The sequence below is a fragment of the Phyllobates terribilis genome, unplaced genomic scaffold (genome assembly GCF_046119375.1).
Source record: "Phyllobates terribilis strain yellow unplaced genomic scaffold, ASM4611937v1 Scaffold_2__4_contigs__length_985480577, whole genome shotgun sequence".
Classification (NCBI taxonomy): Eukaryota; Metazoa; Chordata; class Amphibia; order Anura; family Dendrobatidae; genus Phyllobates; species Phyllobates terribilis.
This window is the reverse complement of record NW_027362762.1, coordinates 762555490-762578791: the sequence shown is the minus strand read 5'-3', so window position 1 is coordinate 762578791 and position 23302 is coordinate 762555490. Positions and strand designations below refer to the sequence as shown.

The 23302-nt window shown below is 45.0% G+C and overlaps 1 protein-coding gene across 1 annotated transcript in view; it reads right to left on the bottom strand.

Annotated features, from left to right (window-relative positions):
* The window catches only part of ANOS1 (anosmin 1), a 345355-nt gene that overhangs the window by 177804 nt on the left and 144249 nt on the right, over positions 1-23302 (bottom strand). The window contains exon 4 of the mRNA XM_073667333.1: positions 5878-6100. Coding sequence (XP_073523434.1) covers positions 5878-6100 — 223 coding nt within the window. The remainder of the gene's footprint in view (positions 1-5877; positions 6101-23302) is intronic.

Below are 23302 nucleotides of genomic sequence, written 5' to 3'. Positions count from 1 at the left end.
TCTAAAATGGGGTCACTTGTGGGGGGTTTCCACTGTTTAGGCACATAGGGGCTCTCCAAACGCGACATGGTGTCCGCTAACAAATTGAATGGAAAATCGTCTCAAATTGTTAGCGGACACCATGTTGCGTTTGGAGAGCCTCTGTGTGCCTAAACATTGGAGATCCCCCACAAGTGACCCCATTTTGGAAACTAGACCCCCAAAGGCACCTATCTAGATGCATAGTGAGCACTTGGAACCCCCAGGTGCTTCACAAATTGATTTGTAAAAATGAAAAAGTGGAAAAAAAAATACTTTTTAATTTTTACAAATCAATTTGTGAAGCACCTAGGGGTTCCAAGCGCTCACTATGCATCTAGATAGGTGCCTTGGGGGGTCTAGTTTCCAAAATGGGGTCACTTATGGGGGAGCTCCAATGTTTAGACACACAGGGGCTCTCCAAACGCGACATGGTTCCAATTTGTTAGCGGACACCATGTCACGTTTGGAGAGCCCCTGTGTGCCTAAACATTGGAGCTCCCCCACAAGTGACCCTATTTTGGAAACTAGACCCCCCAAGGCACCTATCTAGATCCATAGTGAGCACTTGGAACCCCCAGGTGCTTCAAAAATTGATTCGTAAAAATGAAAAAGTGGTAAAAAAAAGCACTTTTTTTTTTTTACGGATTTATTTGTGAAGCACCTGGGGGTTCCAAGTGCTCACTATGCATCTAGATAGGTGCATTGGGGGGTCTAGTTTCCAAAATGGGGTCACTTGTTGGGGAGCTCCAATGTTTAGGCACACAGGGGCTCTCCAAACGCAACATGGTGTCCGCTAACAATTTGAGCCGATTTTCCATTCAATTTGTTAGCGAACACCATGTCGCATTTGGAGAGCCCCTGTGTGCCTAAACATTGGAGCTCCCCCACAAGTGACCCCATTTTGGAAACTAGACCCCCCCAAGGCACCTATCTAGATGCATAGTGAGCACTTGGAACCCCCAGGTGCTTCACAAATTGATTCGTAAAAATGAAAAACTGGAAAAAAAAAACTTTTTCATTCTTACGGATTCATTTGTAAAGCACCTGGGGGTTCAAAATGCTCACCACCCATCTAGATAAGTTCCCAGGGGGGTCTAGTTTCCAAAATGGGGTTACTTGTGGGGGGTTTCCACTGTTTAGGCACATCAGGGGCTCTCCAAATGCAACATGGCGTCCGCTAATTATTCAAGCAAATTTTACAATCGAAAATTCAAATGGCGCTCCTTCCCTTCCGAGCCCTGCCGTGCGCCCAAACAGTGTTTTTTCCCCACATATGGGGTATCTGCGTGCCCAGGGGAAATTGCACAACAAAGTTTGGGGTCCATTTTTTCCTGTTACCCCTGCGAAAATTAAAAAAATTGGGTCTAAAGTAACATTTTTGTGAAAAAAGTTAAATGTTAATTTTTTTCTTCCACATTCCAAAAATTCCTGTGAAGTACCTGAAGGGTTAATAAAATTCTTGAATGTGGTTTTGAGCACCTTGAGGGGTGCAGTTTTTAGAATGGTGTCACTTTGGGGTATTTTCTGTCATAAAGACCTCTCAAAGTGACTTCAAATGTGATGTGGTCCCTAGAAAAATGGTTTTGTAAATTTTGCTGGAAAAATGAGAAATCGCTGGTCAACTTTTAACCCTTATAGCTCCATAACAAAAAAAAATTTTGGTTCCAAAATTGTGCTGATGTAAAGTAAACATGTGGGAAATGTTATTTATTAACTATTTTGTGTGACATATCTCTCTGATTTAAGGGCATAAAAATTCAAATTTTGAAAATTGCAAAATTTTCAAAATTTTCGCCAAATTTCCATTTTTTTTCACAAATAAACGCAAGTGATATCGAAGAAATTTTACCACAATCATGAAGTACAATATGTCACGAAAAAACGGTCTCAGAATCAGGGGGATCCGTTGAAGCGTTCCAGAGAAATTACCTCATAAAGTGACAGTGGTCAGAATTGTAAAAATTGGCCTGGTCATTAACGTGCAAACCACCTTGGGTTGTAAAGGGGTTAATGGAGTAAGTTTTCTAATCTTTGCAGCTTTGAGATGAATCAAATTCATTAAGAAGCACATACCTCTCAATTAATTTGAAAGATCCTAATCCGTCAGACTCTTTGTCCAGACTGGCATGCAAAGCTCCAGTGTTGATGAATTGTCCTCCAAGTGTTCAGTTTCATTATAGAACCACCGCAAAAGGAAATATACCATTCAAATGAATGGGCTGTCTGTGATTTTCCGGACAGGACAGGTCCACAAGAGACAGAGGACCATCGCTAGAAACTCTCTATTCTGACCAAGAAAAAAGGGCCATCTCTGTTAGTTCAGATTTTTTTTAATAAAATGGATCTTAGAAATGGGACAACCCTTTGATGTCAATAGAGTGCAGAAAAACGACATTTAAATTAAAGTAGATAAAAATTGTACTTTTACTGTGACTGTGAATAGAACAATCTATAAAAAAAATAGAACAAGATAAATAAAAAAAAATTATGGGACAATGTATTAAGGTGTTTATGAAAGAATTCTGGAGTAAAGCACTTTAAAAAGTCAAAATATTTTTGTGCAACTCAAAAGTTGTGATTAAGTATTTAAGTATTACAACTTTTGTCATTTTCATGCCAGTCATGGTCAGCTACACCAATAACGAAAGGGCATGGATGGAATAGGGCATAGCTATGTCCATCTGTCAAATTCATGAAAAGTTCCACCACTTTAATGTTGCAACTTACTCCAGTAATGTCCTCACCAGTCCCTGACTGACTGGAGTACGTTTCTAGCACATGGCACTTGTAAGATGTGCCTGATTCATTATGTGGTTTGTGCCTCTTAACAAATGCAAGACGTTCATTAAGTCTAGTGTGAGAAACGTCAATCTTGACGAATCCACCCTTATATACAGTATATATACTGTACTGTACTCAAGTTCCTACGTGGTCTCTAATTGTAAAATGTTGTTCTTAAGCAGTTTTCTTTCAAATAAAATACTGATATATCTACCATAGAACTAGAAATAACATCAGATATCTCACCAATAATCCCAATACACAAAATAAAGCTTGTAACAAATAAGATAAGATGCAGAGAGCCATAGAAACATCCAGAATAACTGCACAGCGCAGGAAAAAAATCCTCTAACCAGGTGGTTCATGTCAGACAAACTATTTGTTATGTCTAATCTTATAATTGCAGGGATTTAACATTGTTGTCCCGAGATATTAACAGATGGAGAACAGTAGCTCAGGCACAATGAGGAACGATTTGTCCTGAAACAAATTAACATTATAAGAAAATACATGGAAATCTATATTTTCAGAACTTAGAGGGGTTGTACAAGGTAAGAGAATGAGTTTGCCTTTTTTAGATACAGCATGATATTCATAAAGTCCATGGGCTGTGCATTGTATTATAACTCAGTCCCATTTACAATACACAGCAAATAATCAGGCTTAGTGCATTTAAAATAAAAAAAATAAAGAAAAAAGTTGCATTCCTCCAGAAATGGTGCAATTTTTGATCTAAGGACACGGCCCCACTATCAGTATTCGGTCAGTATTTTTTCTCAGGAGTGGGAGCCAAAACCAGGAGTGGGTGATAAATGCAGAATTGGTGACTTGTTTCTATTATACCTTTCCTCTGATTGTTCCTCACCTGGTTTTGGCTCCCACCCCTGAGAAAATATACTGATCGAATACTGACTAAATACTGATAGTGGGGCCGTGACCTAAGTGCTAAATTCCAAAAATATCACTTATATAAAATGAAAACAGAATTTAAAGGCATGAGCAGTGAAAAGAAAAGACCTCAAGCTACCCAATTCTTTTTACTCCGACAACAGATGCGGTGAACTCCTCATACCCTTTAGATCGTCGACCCAAAAGGTCTGATTCAGTTTTGTCTAGCGTGTGTAGGCTTTTTTAAGGGATTTTCCAAATTTAACATTATTTTTAGTTCTTAGTCTTTTATCTGTATAAAAAAATGACAAAATCTTTAATTAACCCCCTCTGCTCCAGGATAATTTCTGCCCCAATCAATTGACTCAACAGTTTTGCAGACTGCACATGACTGCTAAGTCGATTGATTTGATGCAGCAGTGACATACTGTAGCCATCATGTCACTGATTTCTCAGTGTGCCTGCCAAGGTGTCAGTGATCGGCTGCAGTGGTCATGTGCTGTAGTTGTGAAATGACCGCTGCAGGCATGTCAAAAGAATGCACCCACCACTGGCCAAACAAGGCAAATACAAGGTTTAAGTTGTCATTTTTACAAAAAACAAGCCTTAAGATTAAAAAAAAGTTTAAGGTTCATGTGTATCATCTAGCACTACCTTAATGCCTGAGTAGTCAGTTTGCCCCTGTGCCAAACCCATTAACGCTATACAGGATTATTCAAACATAATCTAATTTAAGTAGGTTCCAATGTTATTATCAATCCAACTTTACTTGTCTTCTTGCAAAATGAATGGATTCTGCTTAGGAATGTTTCCTTTAGTTGCTCCGAATTCATTAGTGATGGTACGTGTCAGCATGTTTCTGTTAGAGTAATATACACTGCCAGATGTGGGAGATATCATTAGTACTATTAAACTAAGTATTTCCTTTAATTCATCATGTAATGAAAGGGTGTGAGGTCCACATGGCTGTTCTGGCCTCAACAACATGCCCTATTCTGAATAATGACTACTTTCCACTCTACTTTTGCAGAATTGGACATGCTTGACTTCAATAATGTATCTTTTATAATGTCCGACCACTCTTTAGGATCACTTTCTTTAGATAACGAAAGAGTAATAAAGAGAGAACAATTAGCCTCTTATCCTCCAGGTAAAAAGCATCTGCTTTATAAGAGCCTTTCATTGAATGCTGAGATCCTACTGTGAGTGGTCAGACAATGAACTGATGTCAGACTATTCAGTGAATATTTGCTGGGAGCAAAGTAGTCACATAATGATCTGTCAACCTCGTCTCAAACGATAGTCTAGTATTAAGTGGTCAGTAGCTTACTGTAATGCAATTATCAAGTATTCAAGTGAAAAATAGGGTGCGTATCTCTGGACTTATACTCAATGTCCACGTATTATAAATACAAAAACTACCTAGAAAGTAAAAATAAAAAATGTTATATTTATATTTTTTTTATTTTTGCAATTAACCCCTTTCATTTTGAATTCTTTTCAGAGTTGGGAAGGGGTTAAATTAAATAAAACTAAAATAATAAAATAAAATAATAATAAGGTGGGGAAAAAATGTTTATTCTACTTTGAGACCTCTCCAGACCCAAAAGCATTATAAACGAAGGGGAGGGAAGGGGTTTAAAAAGAAAAAAAAGAGGGAAAAAAAACAGTACATTCACCTGTTCCAGACCCTTATCTGACTCCCCATGATACAGCTTTCCTGGTCCTCCACTTAGGACTTGGATTCTTCTACTGCTAAAGCCCACACTATCATGTAGGGGGCGACACTGATCACCTGACTCAATGACCACAGCAGAACTAGCATAAGGAGTCAGGTGAGGGCCTATGACAAGTGAGTATAATGTTTTTTTTTAATTACTTTAAACTCCTCCCCGTCTCCATTTATTATACTTTAGGATCTATGAAGACCTCAAAGCATAATAAATACTTTTTCACTGCAATTACGACACTTTCGATTTTTCTAAATTTAAGTAGATTTCCTCATCTTTATTTAGCGGCATCCTTGAAGTAAATGAAAAATAAAAAAATAAAAATGATTTGCATAAACTTGAATCCTTTAAGGGTCATCCATATCAGATTACAGAAAGAAATTATTTCCCTACAAAAGTCGCAACAATTTATGTTTCTAACTACAGGACATGCCAATACATTCCCAATAAGTCCTACCTTTGTACAAGTTTTTAGGTACTTGACATGTATGACCACATCCATTTGAACAGCATTTCTTTACCCCAGAGCATTCATTATCAGCATCGCAGCTTTCCACACAGGCTGCCGCAAATCCACTGGCTTTCTCCGGAGCAGGGCACTCGCCTTGCTTCACTGACAAAACGGATTTTAGAAACTCGCAGCTGGTTAAACATTCATAGTGCTTCTTCGGAAACAGGGGCTGAAAAAAATTATAGAAAATGTTACTATTATTTCCTTTGATGACTCCAACTTTTACTTTTTCTTCTCCGCTAACACTGCGAAAAGTTGAAAAAATATATAATTCTAATAACTGCTTTAATGTATGTTCTCCCTCCTTGGTGTGAAGTACTGTCTAATCCATTAATAATTCAAGACTGAGCATGTACCAACCAAAGAAGATCAGGTGGACTAGCAATAGTAATGATTGTATGCAAATCCGTATCTCCACAGAGAGTGGTAACTTCACAATCAGTTTAAAATTGACAATGACTTTGAACTTAACTAGTGTTGAGCCACCCCCGTAGTGTTCGGGTTCGGTTCGGTTCGTCGAACACCGGGATGTTCGAGGAACTGTTCGTCGAACTGTTCGTCGAACACCTTAGAACACCGTCGAACACCGTTAAAACCAATGGCAGGCAAACAAAAACACATAGAAACACATAGAAAACACCTGCAAAGGTGTCCAAAAGCTGACAAACTGCTCAGAAGACACTCTCTTTAAAAAAGCCGGCCGGCAAATTCAGCAGCGGCATACACCGGTACCCGACAATTTAGACAAGAAGGAATAGAGCATCACACATAGATTAGATAGATAGAAACATGTCAGTCACACATATAAGAAGCACAGTGACAGTGTTGGTTACTGCACTTGTCATTTAGTGTAAAGGATTTATTAAAAAAAATATTAGTGTTTTCATGCACCGTCTCTTTAAAAAAGCCGGCCGGCAATTCAGCATCTGTACCCGACAATTTAGAACAGAAAGAATAGAGCTTCACACATAGATTAGATAGATAGAAACATGTCAGTCACATATATAATAAGTACAGTGATAGTGTTGCTTACTGTACTTGTCATTTAGTGTAAAGGATTTATTTAAAAAAATAATAGTGTTTTCATGCACTGTCTCTTTAAAAAAGCCGGCCGGCAATTCAGCAGCGGTACCCGACAATTTAGAACAGAAAGATAGAGCATCACACATAGATTAGATAGATAGAAACATGTCAGTCACATATATATGAAGTACAGTGATAGTGTTGGTTACTGTACTTGTCATTTAGTATTAAAATAAAGGATTTATTATTAAAAAAATTGGCGTGGGGTTCCGCTTAATTTTAGGCTCTAGCGGAGGTTAAGCAGACGGCTGGGGCAGATGTTTGAAGCCTGGGAAGGGGGTAATACCCACGGAGCTTCCCAGGCTACTAATATCAGCCCCCAGCTGAATACATAGCCTTTACTAGCTATTAAAATGGGGGACCCCCCAAAAAAAATGACGTGGGGTCCCCCCTAATTTAATAGCTAGCAAAGGCTAGGCAGACAGCTGGGGGCTGATATTAATAGCCCAGGAAGGGAGCCATGAATATTGGCCCCCTCCCAGGCTAGAAACACCAGCCGTCAGCCGCCCCAGAAATGGTGCATCCATAGGATGCGCCAATTCTGGCACTTAGCCTCGCTCTTCCACGCTGCCCTGGTGCGGTGGCAGGGGGTAATAGGGTTGGGGTTGATGTCAGCTTATAATGCCAGCTGACATCAAGCCCAGGTTAGTAATGGAGAGGCGTCTATAAGACACCCCCATTACTAACCCCATAGTCAAAGTTAAAAAAAACACAAACACCCAGAATAAAGTCCTTTAATTGAAATAAAGACACAATCCTTTATTGTTCTAAATTAAACCATACTTACCATCACGCCCATTCCAGCTGAAGCCAACGATCTCCTGCAATAAAAGAAAAATAATAAAGCAACCTCATCCTTACCTTTCCATGGTTCCCACGACAGCTTCAGCTCTGTTACATCGAGATGACAGGCTGGACCGCAGCAGAACGCTGCCATCCAGCCTCTCATCCCGCAGACACTGAGAAGCGCAGGCTTGCTTGCGCTGCTCAGCGTCTCTCTGTGACGACATCCAGATGAGCCGAGTTCATGTCCAATGAACTCGGCTCACCTCATGCACGTCACTGACAGCGTGGGAAAATTCTCACGCTGAAGCGGTGAGTGCAGGAGAATTCTCCCAAACTGTCAGTGACGTGCATAAGGTGAGCTCATGTCCAATGAACTCAGCTCACCTCCTGCACGTCACTGACAGCGTGGGAGAATTCTCCTGCACTCAGCGCTTCAGCGTGAGAATTCTCCCACGCTGAAGCGCTGAGTGCAGGAGAATTTTCCCACGCTGTCAGTGACGTGCAGGAGGTGAGCCGAGTTCATTGGACATGACCTCGGCTCATCTGGATGCCGTCACAGCGAGACAGTGAGGAGCGCAAGCATGCCTGCGCTTCTCAGTGTCTGCGGGATGACAGACTGGATGGCAGCGTTCTGCTGCGGTCCAGCCAGTCATCTCGATGTAGCAGAGCTGAAGCTGTCGTGGGAACCATGGAAAGGTAAGGATGAGGTTGGTTTATTATTTTTCTTTTATTGCAGGAGATCGTTGGCTTCAGCTGGAATGGGTGTGATGGTAAGTATGGTTTAATTTAGAACAATAAAGAATTGTGTCTTTATTTCAATTAAAGGACTTTATTCTGGGTGTTGTGTTTTTTTTAAATACTTTACTAGAAATTCATGGCGGTCATGTCTAATACTGGCGTGACCCCATGAATTTTGGGCTTGGGGCCAGCTGATAATACCAAGCTGGCCCTAACCCCTTTATTACCCAGTGAGCCACCGCACCAGGGCCCTGGATGAGTTGGGTACAGCGCCAGAAGATGGCGCTTCTATGAACGCGCCATTTTCCGGGGTGGCTGCGGACTGCAATTTGTAGCGGGGGGGGGGGCCCAGAAAGCTTGGGCCTCCCTGCGCTGCAGATTCCAGCCCCCAGCTGCCTAGTTGTACCTGGCTGGACACAAAAATAGGGCGAAGCCCCACGTACTTTTTTTTTAATTATTTCATGAAATTCATGAAATAATTAAGAAAAAAAGGCCTTCCCTATATTGTTGTGTCCGGCCAGGTACAAATAGGCAGCTGGTGGATGGGGGCAGCCCGTTCCTGCCTGCTGTACCTGGCTGGACACTAATATAGTGCGAAGCCCCACTTCAATTTTTTTAAATTATTTCAGGAAATTCATGAAATAATTTAAAAAAAATTGACGTGGGGCTTCGCACTATATTTGTGTCCAGCCAGGTACAGCAGGCAGGAACGGGCTGCCCCCAACCACCAGCTGCCTATTTGTACCTGGCCGGACACAACAATATAGGGAAGCCCTTTTTTTCTTAATTATTTCATGAAATAATTTAAAGAAAATTGACGTGGGGCTTCGCCCTGTTTTTGTGTCCAGCCAGGTACAACTAGGCAGCTGGGGGCTGGAATCCGCAGCGCAGGGAGGCCCAAGCTTTCTGGGCCACCCCCGCTGCAAATTGCAGTCCGCAGCCACCCCGGAAAATGGCGCGTTCTTAGAAGCGCCATCTTCTGGCGCTGTACCCAACTCATCCAGGGCCCTGATGCGGTGGCTCACTGGGTAATAAAGGGGTTAGGGCCAGCTTGGCATTATCAGCTGGCCCTAAGCCCGAAATTCATGGGGTCACGCCAATATTAGACATGACCACCATGAATTTCTAGTAAAGTATTTAAAAAAAACACAACACCCAGAAAAAAGTCCTTTAATTGAAATAAACACACAATTCTTTATTGTTCTAAATTAAACCATACTTACCATCACGCCCATTCCAGCTGAAGCCAACGATCTCCTGAAATAAAAGAAAAATAATAAAGCAACATCATCCTTACCTTTCCATGGTTCCCATGACAGCTTCAGCTCTGCTACATCGAGATGACAGGCTGGACCGCAGCAGAACGCTGCCATCCAGCCTGTCATCCCGCAGACACTGAGAAGCGCAGGCTTGCTTGCGCTCCACAGTGTCTCTCTGTGAGGGCATCCAGATGAGCCGAGTTATTGTCCAATGAACTCGGCTCACCTCATGCACGTCACTGACAGCGTGGGAAAATTCTCCTGCACTCAGCGCTTCAGCGTGGGAGAATTCTCACACTGAAGCGCTGAGTGCAGGAGAATTCTCCCACGCTGTCAGTGACGTGCAGGAGGTGAGCTGAGTTCATTGGACATGAGCTCACCTTATGCACGTCACTGACAGCGTGGGAAAATTCTCCTGCACTCACCGCTTCAGCGTGAGAATTTTCCCACGCTGTCAGTGACGTGCATGAGGTGAGCCGAGTTCATTGGACATGAACTCGGCTCATCTGGGTGTCGTCACAGAGAGACGCTGAGCAGCGCAAGCAAGCCTGCGCTTCTCAGTGTCTGCGGGATGAGAGGCTGGATGGCAGCGTTCTGCTGCGGTCCAGCCTGTCATCTCGATGTAGCAGAGCTGAAGCTGTCGTGGGAACCATGGAAAGGTAAGGATGAGGTTGCTTTATTATTTTTCTTTTATTGCAGGAGATCGTTGGCTTCAGCTGGAATGGGCGTGACGGTAAGTATGGTTTAATTTAGAACAATAAAGGATTGTGTCTTTATTTCAATTAAAGGACTTTATTCTGGGTGTTTGTGTTTTTTTTAACTTTGACTATGGGGTTAGTAATGGGGGTGTCTTATAGACGCCTCTCCATTACTAACCTGGGCTTGATGTCAGCTGGCATTATAAGCTGACATCAACCCCAACCCTATTACCCCCTGCCACCGCACCAGGGCAGCGTGGAAGAGCGAGGCTAAGTCCCAGAATTGGCGCATCCTATGAATGCGCCATTTCTGGGGCGGCTGACGGCTGGTGTTTCTAGCCTGGGAGGGGGCCAATATTCATGGCTCCCTTCCTGGGCTATTAATATCAGCCCCCAGCTGTCTGCCTAGCCTTTGCTAGCTATTAAATTAGGGGGGACCCCACGTCATTTTTTTGGGGGGGTCCCCCATTCTAATAGCTAGTAAAGGCTATGTATTCAGCTGGGGGCTGATATTAGTAGCCTGGGAAGCTCCGTGGGTATTACCCCCTTCCCAGGCTTCAAACATCTGCCCCAGCCGTCTGCTTAACCTCCGCTAGAGCCTAAAATTAAGGGGAACCCCACGCCAATTTTTTTAATAATAAATCCTTTATTTTAATACTAAATGACAAGTACAGTAACCAACACTATCACTGTACTTCATATATATGTGACTGACATGTTTCTATCTATCTAATCTATGTGTGAAGCTCTATTCTGTCTGTTATAAATTGTCGGGTACAGATGCTGAATTGCCGGCCGGCTTTTTTAAAGAGACGGTGCATGAAAACACTATTATTTTTTTTGATAAATCCTTTACGCTAAATGACAAGTACAGTAAGCAGCACTTTCACTGTACTTCGTATATATGTGGCTGACATGTTTATATCTCTCTAATCTATGTGTGAAGCTCTATTCTTTCGGTTCTAAATTGTCGGGTACAGGTGTATGCCGCTGCTGAATTGCCGGCTTTTCATGTTTCACTGTTGGCACTGTTCCCATCGATTTGGGCAATCACTGTAATGCCACAACCACCATGGCTGTGGCATTACAGTGAGTGGCAGACAATCCCTGCATGATTGGTGCTCTAAATAGCGCCAGACATGCAGGACACGCTTTTGGTGCACGAACAGTTATCGAACATAACCTCGAACAGCCGAATTTTTTGCAAATCGTTCGGGTTCGTCGAACAACTCGAACACCGCCCAAAACAGCTCGAATTTGAGATTGGCGAACAGTTCTAGTCGAACACCGCTCATCTCTAAACTTAACATGTGCTGCTATTTAAATACTGGTGACTTCTTATTTAGCAACAATTAACCATTCGGGGACAAGCTTAATCCGCAGAGTAAAAAAACTTTATTGTAAATTCTTTTAAATAGCATAGCAGGTTTACAGTGCAATAAAAATCTTCAATGCGTTTCGGACGTGGCAAATGTTCTTAATTATAAAGATAATCCAGTACCAAACATTGGTTTTGCACTGGTATTGGATTGGTATGTTCATGATTATAAACATTTTCCAAGTTCGAAATACGTTGAATATTTTTATTGCACTGTAGGCCTGCAATGCAATTTTAAAGTGTAACGGGTCTGGGAGGCGGAACCTCTGAGCAACTATACAAGGGGGCGGCCCTTGTAAGGAAGCGGGTGGCGCCCAGGGAAGACGGGCAGGTAGTCACAGCAAGTGACAGGGACAGTCTCTGGGTAAACGGGCAGGTGGTCATGGCAAGTGACCGGGACAGTCTCTGGGTAAACGGGTAGGTGGTCACGGCAAGTGACCGGGACAGTCTCTGGGTAAACGGGCAGGTGGTCACGGCAAATGACCGGGACAGTCTCTTGACAGGCAGGTGATCACGGCAAGTGACGGCAGAGCCTCCAGGTAGGCAAGCAGGCTGGTAGCAGGTGGACGCTCCCAGGTGAGCGGGCAAGAGTCTCTGGACAGGCAGGTGGTCACAGCACATGACGGCAGGGCCTCCAGGTAGGCTAACAGGCAGGTAGCAGATGAGCGCTCCCAGGTGAGCGGGCAAGAGTCACTGGACAGGCAGGTGGTCACAGCACGTGACGGCGGAGCCTCCAGGTAGGCTAGCAGACAGGTAGCAGGTGAGCGCTCCCAGGTGAGCGGGCAAGAGTCTCTGGACAGGCTGGTGGTCACAGCACGTGACGGCAGGGCCTCCAGGTAGGCTAACAGGCAGGTAGCAGATGAGCGCTCCCAGGTGAGCGGGCAAGAGTCACTGGACAGGCAGGTGGTCACAGCACATTACGGCGGAGCCTCCAGGTAGGCTAGCAGACAGGTAGCAGGTGAGCGCTCCCAGGTGAGCGGGCAAGAGTCTCTGGACAGGCTGGAGGTCACAGCACGTGACGGCAGGGCCTCCAGGTAGGCTAACAGGCAGGTAGCAGATGAGCGCTCCCAGGTGAGCGGGCAAGAGTCACTGGACAGGCAGGTGGTCACAGCACGTGACGGCGGAGCCTCCAGGTAGGCTAGCAGACAGGCGGCAGATGTGCGCTCCCAGGTGAGCGGGCAAGAGTCTCCTGACAGGCTGGTGGTCACAGCACGTGACGGCGGAGCCTCCAGGTAGGCTAGCAGACAGGTAGCAGGTGAGCACTCCCAGGTGAGCGGGCAAGAGTCTCTGGACAGGCTGGTGGTCACAGCACGTGACGGCAGGGCCTCCAGGTAGGCTAACAGGCAGGTAGCAGATGAGCGCTCCCAGGTGAGCGGGCAAGAGTCACTGGACAGGCAGGTGGTCACAGCACATGATGGCGGAGCCTCCAGGTAGGCTAGCAGACAGGTAGCAGGTGAGCGCTCCCAGGTGAGCGGGCAAGAGTCTCTGGACAGGCTGGTGGTCACAGCACATGATGGCGGAGCCTCCAGGTAGGCTAGCAGACAGGTAGCAGGTGAGCGCTCCCAGGTGAGCGGGCAAGAGTCTCTGGACAGGCTGGTGGTCACAGCACGTGATGGCGGAGCCTCCAGGTAGGCTAGCAGGCAGGCAGCAGATGTGCTCTCCCAGGTTAGCGGGCAGACGGATCCATAGACAGACTGGCAGGGCTGGTAGGCAGACTGTCGGACCGCAGGAATAGAAGCAGGTTGACACGAGACAGGCAGGTATCAGACAGGAAACTGGCAGGAAACTGGCAGGTAACTGGCAGGTAACTGGAAACGGGACCTGAGGGCTGAAGCAGAGTGATGACCTGTGCTACAACATTGCTCGGGCACCCCCATTTTGGAGGAGGTGCCTTATATATGGTGAAGTCCTCCGGCCATTGGCCGGGGACTCCTTAGGACGGCGCGCGCGGCCCCTTTAAGAGAGGGGGAGCGCGCGCGCGCCCTAAGCACTGTGGCCGGGAAGGAGCGCGCACTGCTAGCAGAGCGGGAGGAAGACTCCGGGCACGGAGCGGAGAGGTGAGGGGAACAGCGTCCCTGCCTAGCAGGAGGCAGGGACGCCGACGGTACAGTACCCCCCCCTTTAGGCCCCCCCCTTTTTTAGGCCAGACAGGAATTTAGCAAGGATGAGAGGGGCATGGATGTTCTCCCGGGGCTCCCACATTCTTTCCTCAGGACCAAACCCCTTCCAATCTACCAGAAAAAAAGTCTTTCCTCTTACCCTTTTGGTGGCCAGAATGTTCTCTACCTCAAACTCGTCTTCAGCAGAAACTGGAGCAGGAGGCGTACCTGTAGACTTGGAAAAAGAGTTAAGTACCATGGGTTTGAGGAGAGATACATGGAAGGAGTTAGGGATCCGCAGGTTGGCCGGGAGTTTCAATTTATAGGCCACCGGGTTGATCTGTTTGATAACCTCCAGTGGGCCGATGAACCGAGGCCCTAACTTGTAGGAGGGAATCTTGAGCCGGACATACTTGGATGAGAGCCAGACTTTATCTCCAGGACGGAATTGTGGAGGATCCAGGCATTTTTTGTCAGCGTGTTTTTTCATCCGCTCGGACGACTGAAGGAGTGCGGATCGGGTACTCTCCCAAATGGAGGAAAATTCGCTAACGAGAGATTCCGCAGCCGGATTATCCACCAAGGTGGAGACGGGAAATGGGATCCGAGGATGCTGACCGAAGACTACAAAAAACGGGGATTTGGAGGAAGATTCGCTCTCGTGATTGTTGTAAGAGAATTCGGTCCATGGCAGGAGATCCACCCAGTCTGAATGGTGGGCATTAACGAAGTGCCGGAGGTAACTACTCAGGTTCTGATTGATCCGCTCCACTTGACCATTGGACTGTGGATGGTAAGCGGAGGAAAAGTCCAGGGTGACGTCTAGCAGTTTACATGTGGCTCTCCAGAAGCGAGAGGTGAACTGAACCCCACGATCCGACACGATGTGGAGAGGCAGGCCATGAAGATGGAAGATGTGGCGGATAAAGTCTTTAGCCAGCTCGGGTGCAGACGGGAGGCCTGGCAGGGGAATGAAATGGGCCATTTTGGAAAAGCGGTCAGCGACCACCCAAATGACTATACAGCCGGCAGAGACAGGGAGATCTGTTATGAAGTCCATAGCTATATGCTGCCAGGGGGCAGCAGGTACTGGAAGAGGAAGGAGGCGACCGGCTGGCAGGTGTCTCGGAACCTTGTTGCGGGCGCAGGACACACAGGCAGAAACAAAGTCTATTACGTCCTTGTGCAGGGTAGGCCACCAGTAGTGCCGGGTAATAAGCTGGAGGGTCTTTTTCTGACCGGCGTGGCCAGCTAGTTTAGACGAGTGACCCCAGTGTAGGATCCTCTCCCGATCAGGTACAGTGACGAACGTCTTACCGGGAGGGAGACGATTTAGACTCACGGGAGCCACCTGCATTACTCTGGCGGGATCGATGATATGCTTAGGTTCCTCCTCTAGATCAGACACCAGGAAGGATCGGGACAAGGCGTCCGCTGTGATGTTTTTGTCAGCCGAGCGAAAATGAAGAACAAAATCAAAGCGAGCAAAAAACAAGGACCACCGGACTTGGCGCGGGTTAAGTCTCTGGGCACTCTGGAGGTAAGCCAAGTTCTTGTGGTCAGTGTAAATTATTACCGGGTGAAGAGCCCCCTCGAGCAGGTAACGCCACTCCTCCAAAGCCAGCTTAATGGCCAATAACTCTCGGTCTCCAATAGAATAGTTGCGCTCAGAAGAGGAGAAGAGTTTGGAGAAGAAGCCGCAAGTTACCATTCTCCCGGAAGACGATTTTTAGGTAAGTACCGCTCCGGCTCCATAGGAGGAGTCGTCAACTTCCAGGAAGAACTGCTTGTTGCCGTCCGGACGATGCAGCACCGGGGCGGAAGAGAAAGCCTGTTTTAAGGAAAGAAAGGCTTCCTCTGCTGCGGGCGGCCATTCTCTGGGATTAGTGCCCTTACGGGTGAGCGCAGAAATTGGGGCAGTCCGGGAAGAGAAGTGCGGTATAAAGAGGCGGTAATAGTTGGCGAAGCCCAGGAACCGCTGAATAGCCTTCAACCCCTCTGGTCGAGGCCACTTCTCGATGGCAGACAGTTTCTCAGGATCCATTCGTAGGCCGGTCTGAGAAATTATGTAGCCCAAAAACGGAAGCGAGGTCTGCTCAAAGAGGCACTTCTCATATTTAGCGTAGAGGTGTTTCTGCCTGAGCCTGAGCAGGACCTGACGAACATCCCACCGGTGAGTCTGGAGATCCGGAGAGAAGACCAAGATGTCGTCCAGGTACACCACTACGCAGGAGTAGAGAAGGTCCCGGAAGATGTCATTGACCAACTCTTGAAAGACGGCGGGAGCGTTACAGAGACCAAAGGGCATTACCAGATATTCATAGTGGCCATCCCGGGTGTTGAATGCCGTCTTCCATTCATCCCCCTGATGGATACGAACCAGGTTATACGCCCCACGGAGGTCCAGTTTGGTGAAGATTCTAGCCCCCCTCAGACGGTCAAATAATTCAGGAATGAGCGGAGGGGGTATTTATTCTTCACTGTAATCTGGTTAAGGCCTCTATAATCTATACATGGACGGAGTGAGCCGTCCTTCTTTTTGACGAAGAAGAAGCCTGCTCCCGCCGGGGAGGTAGATTTCCGGATAAATCCCCGGGCCAGATTCTCCTCAATATATTCAGACATGGACCGGGTCTCTGCTGCGGACAAAGGGTAGATACGCCCACGGGGAGGAGTAGAGCCGGGTATCAGGTCGATTGGACAGTCATATGGTCTATGAGGGGGTAATGTCTCTGCTTCTTTTTTATTGAAGACATCCGCATAAGACCAATAGGGAACCGGTAGACCGGGTAGATTGACTGGGGTAGGAGAAGGACGAGCAGGATGAACGGGAACTAGACAAGTCTTATGGCAGTCCTGTCCCCAGCGAAGGACCTCTCCGGTCTGCCAGTCTAGCACGGGTGCATGTTTCTGGAGCCAAGGTAGACCCAGCAAGAGTGCGTGAGAGAGTCCAGGTAGAACATGAAAGGAGATGCTCTCAGAATGCAGCATTCCCACCTGCAGAGTTATGGATTCTGTGATGAGTTGGATGGGATGTGGTAAGAGGCCCCCATCCACGGCGGCGACAGATAAAGGTACGGCCAGAGGTTTGGTAGGAATGCGGTACCTCTCTACCAGGGATTGAGAGATGAGATTACCAGCAGCTCCTGAGTCAAGTTGAGCCAGTTCGAAATAGCGGTTCTCTCCGCAGGTGATAGAGACTGACAGCATCAGGGATGGAGAGGGTTTACTTTTGTCTAGGGCGACCTCTCTGAGCGACCCTAGACACAGGCGTTTCCCGATCTCTCAGGGCAGGAACGGATCTGGTGCTCCTTACTGCCACAGCAGAAGCAGCTCCCCTCGGCACGGCGTGAGTCTTGACGGGTTTTGACCATCTTGGTCTGGTCGACCTGCATAGGCTCAGGTGAGTGTGCCTGGGGAGTAACGGAGGGAGTGACGGGTTTCTGGAAAGTAGGGGCTAGACGTGGAAACCTCCTCTCACGGGTGACCTCTTTGGCGCGCTCCTGGAACCGGATGTCAATCCGGGTGGCAAGTGTTATCAAGTCGTCGAGAGTGGTAGGAATGTCCCGACCGGCAAGTTCATCTTTAATACGGCCGGACAGACCCTCCCAGAAGACAGACACCAGAGCGTCGTTATCCCAGACCAGCTCCGAAGCAAGGGTACGGAACCGTATGGCATATTGGCCCACGGTGAGATCTCCTTGACGGAGGCGTAGCAGAGATGATGCGGATGAGGTCTTCCGTCCGGGTTCGTCGAAGACTTTCCGGAAAGCCGTGAGAAAGGCTGGCAGGTCGGACACCAGGAGGTCTCCTCTCTCCCATAGAGGATTTAGCCAAGCCAGTGCCTCCCCCGTGAGATGAGACATGATGAAGGCAACTTTGGCCCGGTCGGAGATAAACTGGTGGGACAGGAGTTCAAAGTGCAGGGTGCACTGGTTTATGAAGCCCCGAGCTTGAGCGGGGTCGCCTCTGAAGCAAGGAGGTGCAGAAAGCCGGGGTCCGGGGCAGGATACCATGGTATTGGTGGGCAGCGGCGCTGCCGGGTTGCGAGTCATGACGCTAGCGGTGGTTGCTGGTGGAGCAGTCAGAGAGTTCAGGTGAGCGGGCAAGAGTCACTGGACAGGCAGGTGGTCACAGCACGTGACGGCGGAGCCTCCAGGTAGGCTAGCAGACAGGTAGCAGGTGAGCGCTCCCAGGTGAGCGGGCAAGAGTTTCTGGACAGGCTGGTGGTCACAGCACCTGACGGCAGGGCCTCCAGGTAGGCTAACAGGCAGGTAGCAGATGAGCGCTCCCAGGTGAGCGGGCAAGAGTCACTGGACAGGCAGGTGGTCACAGCACGTGACGGCGGAGCCTCCAGGTAGGCTAACAGACAGGTAGCAGGTGAGCGCTCCCAGGTGAGTGGGCAAGAGTCTCTGGACAGGCTGGTGGTCACAGCACGTGACGGCGGAGCCTCCAAGTAGGCTAGCAGACAGGTAGCAGGTGAGCGCTCCCAGCTGTCCATAAAACTTTTTTCCAATCTTCCTCTGTCCAATGTCTGTGTTCGTTTGCCCATATTAATCTTTTCCTTTTATTAGCCAGTCTCAGATATGGCTTTTTCTTTGCCACTTTGCCATGAAGGCCAGCATCCAGGAGTCGCCTCTTCACTGTAGATGTTGACACTGGCGTTTTGCGTGTACTATTTACTGAAGCTGCCAGTTGAGGAGCTGTGAGGCGTTGATTTCTCAAACTCTAATGTACTTGTCTTGTTGCTCAGCTGTGCAGCAGGGCCTCCCACTTCTCTTTCTATTCTGGTTAGAGCCTGTTTGTGCTCTCCTCTGAAGGGAGTAGTACACACCGTTGTAGGAAATCTTCATTTCTTGGCAATCTCTCGCATGGAATAGCCTTCATTTCTAAGAACAAGTCTAGACTGTCGAGTTTCACATGAAAGTTCTCTTTTTCTGGCCATTTTGAGAGATTCATAGAACAAACAAATGTAATGCTCCAGATTCTCAACTAGCTCAAAGGAAGGTCAATTTTATAGTTTCTCAATTCAGCCAAACCATTTTCAGCTGGGTTAACATACTTGTGCAAGGGTTTTCTAGGGTTTTCTAAACATCCATTAGCCTTCTTACACAGTAAGCAAACACAATGTACCATTAAAACACTGGAGTGGTGGTTGTTGGAAATGGGCCTCTATACACCTATGTACAACCCCTGGCAAAAATTATGGAATCACCAGGCTCGGAGGATGATCATTCAGTATTTTAATGTTGTTGAAAAAAAGCAGATCACAGACATGGCACAAAACTAAAGTAATTTCAAATGGCAACTTTAGGGCTTTAAGAAACACTAAAAGAAATCAAGATTAAAAATGTGGTACTCAGTATGGGTAATTATGGAATTATGAGGGAAAAATTATGGAATCACTCAATTCTGAGGAAAAAATTATGGAATCACCCTGTAAATTTTCATTTCCAAAACTAACATCTGCATCAAATTAGATCTGCTCGTAAGTCTGCATCTAAATAGGAGTGATCACACCTTGAAGAGCTGTTGTACCAAGTGGACTGACATGAATCATGGCTCCAACACAAGAGATGTCAATTGAAACAAAGGAGAGGATTATCAAACTCTTAAAAGAAGGTAAATCATCACGCAATGTTGCAAAAGACGTTGGTTGTTAACAGTCAGCTGTGTCTAAAATCTGGACCAAATACAAACAACATGGGAAGGTTGTTAAAGGCAAACATACTGGTAGACCAAGGAAGACATCAAAGCGTCAAGACCGGAAACTTAAAGCAATATGTCTCCAAAACAGGAAATACACAACAAAACAAATGAGGAATGAATGGGAGGAAACTGGAGTCAATGTCTGTGACCAAACTTTAAGAAACCGCCTAAAGGAAATGGGATTTACATACAGAAAAGCTAAACATAAGCCATCATTAACACCTAAACAGAAAAAAACAAGGTTACAATGGGCTAAGGAAAAGCAATCATGGACTGTGGATGACTGGATGAAAGTCATATTCAGTAATGAATCGCGAGTCTGCATTGGGCAAGGTGATGATGCTGGAACTTTTGTTTGGTGCCGTTCCAATGAGATTTATAAAGATGACTGCATGAAGAGAACATGAAAATTTCCACAGTCATTGATGATATGGGGTTGCATGTCAGGTAAAGGCACTCGGGAGATGGCTGTCATTACATCTTCAATAAATGCCCAAGTTTACATTGATATTTTGGACAGTTTTCTTATCCCATCAATTGAAAGGATGTTTGGGGATGATGACATCATTTTTCAAGATGATAATGCATCCTGCCATAGAGCAAAAACTGTGAAAACATTCTTTGAAAGAAGACACATAAGGTCAATGTCATGGCCTGCAAATAGTCCGGATCTCAATCCAATTGAAAATCTTTGGTGGAAGTTGAAAAAAATGGTCCATGACAAGGCTGCAACCTGCAAAGCTGATCTGGCAACAGCAATCAGAGAAAGTTGGAGCTAGATTGATGAAGAGTACTGTTTGTCACGCATTAAGTCCATGCCTCAGAGACTGCAAGCTGTTATTAAAGCCAGAGGTGGTGCAACAAAATACTAGTGATTGGAGTGTTCTTTTGTGTTTGCTTTTCATGATTCCATATTTTTTTTCTCAGAATTGAGTGATTCCATAATTTTTCCCTCATAATTCCATAATTACCCTTACTGAGTACCACATTTTAAATCTTGACTAAAGTTGCCATTTGAAATTACTTTAGTTTTGTGCCATGTCTGTGGTCTGCTTTTTTTAACAACATTAAACAACTGAATGAACATCCTCCGAGCCTGGTGATTCCATCATTTTTGCCAGGGGTTGTAAATATTGCAAAAAAAACAAGACGTTTGCAGCTAGAATAGTTATTTACCACATTAACAATGTATAGAGTGTATTTCTGATTCATTTAATGTTAGCTTCATTGAAAAAAATGTGCTTTTCTTTCAAAAATAATGAAATTTCTAAATGACCCCAAACTTTTGAACGGTAGTGTATGCCCCACTTTTCTGAGTCACCGAGTTGTTGCCTTTCCTGCCTTTATAGTATGTAGGGTCTTCAGCTTCTCTTTTAGTTGCTCAGTGCACTTAGGCTGTCATAGTCCTCAGCACTGCAAGTCCAGTTTACACTGAAAGATCTTGAAACAAGTATTCTTAAGTAAATTCATTCTTGATTATTTTTCAGTGTAAATGCAGCTAAAGCCTATGTCCAACTTCTCTATGGAGGCACTAAGCTGCTGACTTTGCTGCTTCCACTTATCTTTTTAGTTACTTGGACAATTACGGTATACCAAACAGCAGCCAATGATAAATGTACAGATGCCACAGAGTTGAATTTGTAATATTACTGTTTCTTTTGTGTATCATAACTTTGTGTGTTCAGATATTCCAGTAGATTTTTCCTACAAGTCTATTGAAAACACACAATATAACGATGAGTTCTGTCAACATACATACACGTGTTTATTCCCTCAAAGTTGATATACACGACAAGTTACCATTTTGATATTTTCATATAAGCTATTGCCATATGTTATGAGCTATTTTAGGTTTAGCTTATCTGAGAGTAAGTCTGTTGTGCTCAGGGACAAATGCCTCCACCGTGATGAAAAGCTTTGGTTGATCATCCTCCGTACCGATAAGCTCCTGAAGCCGTCATTCCTGACTGTCAGTGCTATTTGTACAGTGCTTTTTATATAATACAGCTTGTGTTTTACAGTAGTGGCCCCTTTAATTATAGAATCTCACTTAAAAGCACTGCACATGTGAAGAAAAGTGTTGTCTTCTGTGAGTTGCAAATTTGCAGCTAGTTAATTAAAATGGTTTATTGTCCCTTGGGGTCTCATTTGCCCCTTGGCCTTAATCTCCATTGCTCTGTTTTTGCAGCTTTTTCTGAGCTATAAGTGTTTTGCTCTTCATTACTATTCTTTGAAGTTCTAAATTTAGGTTCAATTACTGATCAGCTCAATGTTCCACATTTACCCAGAATCTCATAGTCTACAGCTGCAATGCAATGGTCTGTTGGCAGACAAAAAATTGACAGATTTGTGTTAAACTGTTACTAATTAGGACATGCAAAATGTATCATTAACAAACATTACAGCAGTACACTATAAAGATACAGATCAAGAGAGGTCTCATTTTATGTGAATTTCTGTACAATTTTATAAAGGAAGATCAAGGAGATAACTTTTTATTAAGTAACCTCTTACTTTGTGTTATTTAAGTCTAATACATAATCATCATCAGTCATTAAAATGCAGTTAGCGTGGACCTGTCACCAGATATCACAACACAAACTGCATAGATTTTAAATAGATCTATAAGATTTTATATGGAGGCTGCACTTTGAAAATCCAAGTATGAATTGTTATATATTCAATCCTTTCTGGAAGTTTAACTCAATCTGCGCTCAGCTGATTGACAGGTTCTCAGTGTCCCTCTTCCTTGCTGGAACCACACACTGCTCTGTAGATGCTGCAGCTGTCTGTTAGGCTGGATGGATGAAGACTCATAAGCTAATAATGTATGCAGTTTGTATTGTGAAATCTTGTGACAGATCCCAATTAAGGATTTTCATGAAATTTTATTAAAAATTACACCTCCATTATACAGACTAAAATGTTGAGGGTGCATATCAATGTAGATGACCTAAATAAACCACTTTAATTTGTGGAAAACAGGATGATAACATCATTAAACTTGTATTGCCTGCCATTCTAAGTTGCTGCTCTTGGTTTTCTATTTTCTGTTAAACTCAAAAACAGATGAAGGAACAAGCAAACAAGATGACTCAAAAATGTATCTAGTATTTTCAGGTCTATGGAAACCTGGGGATAATAGCTTGGCTATTCTAAAGAATGGATTTCACTTGTGGTTATCTCCTTCATGCATTATCACAGATTAGATCTTGATGATAGCTCAACAACAGATAACTAACATACTAAAAGAGTATGTGCAGGAGAATAGTGGGACTTAAGGCCCTACCGATTTTTGTGGGTCAAGTCTACAAACTAGTGGGGTATGGAGACCTTCCTACTCTCCCCAAACTAATTAAGTCAGTAGAAAAAAGAATGGGACATGTTAAAATCCAACTTCTAATTCTGTTGTTTTACTGGGAAATAAGCCACCTCATCTTTCTGTCTTCTAATTAAAAACACAAGCAAATTTTCACAAGTAAAGCGTTTATGTGTATGGAGGATTGGCAAAAATTGTAGACAAGTGCTTAGTAAATAGCTATCTAATGTGTATGGGCACCCTTATAAAACATTTAGACAAGGCAATAATCAGTAAACGAGGGCTCGTAGGGTGTGTTGATT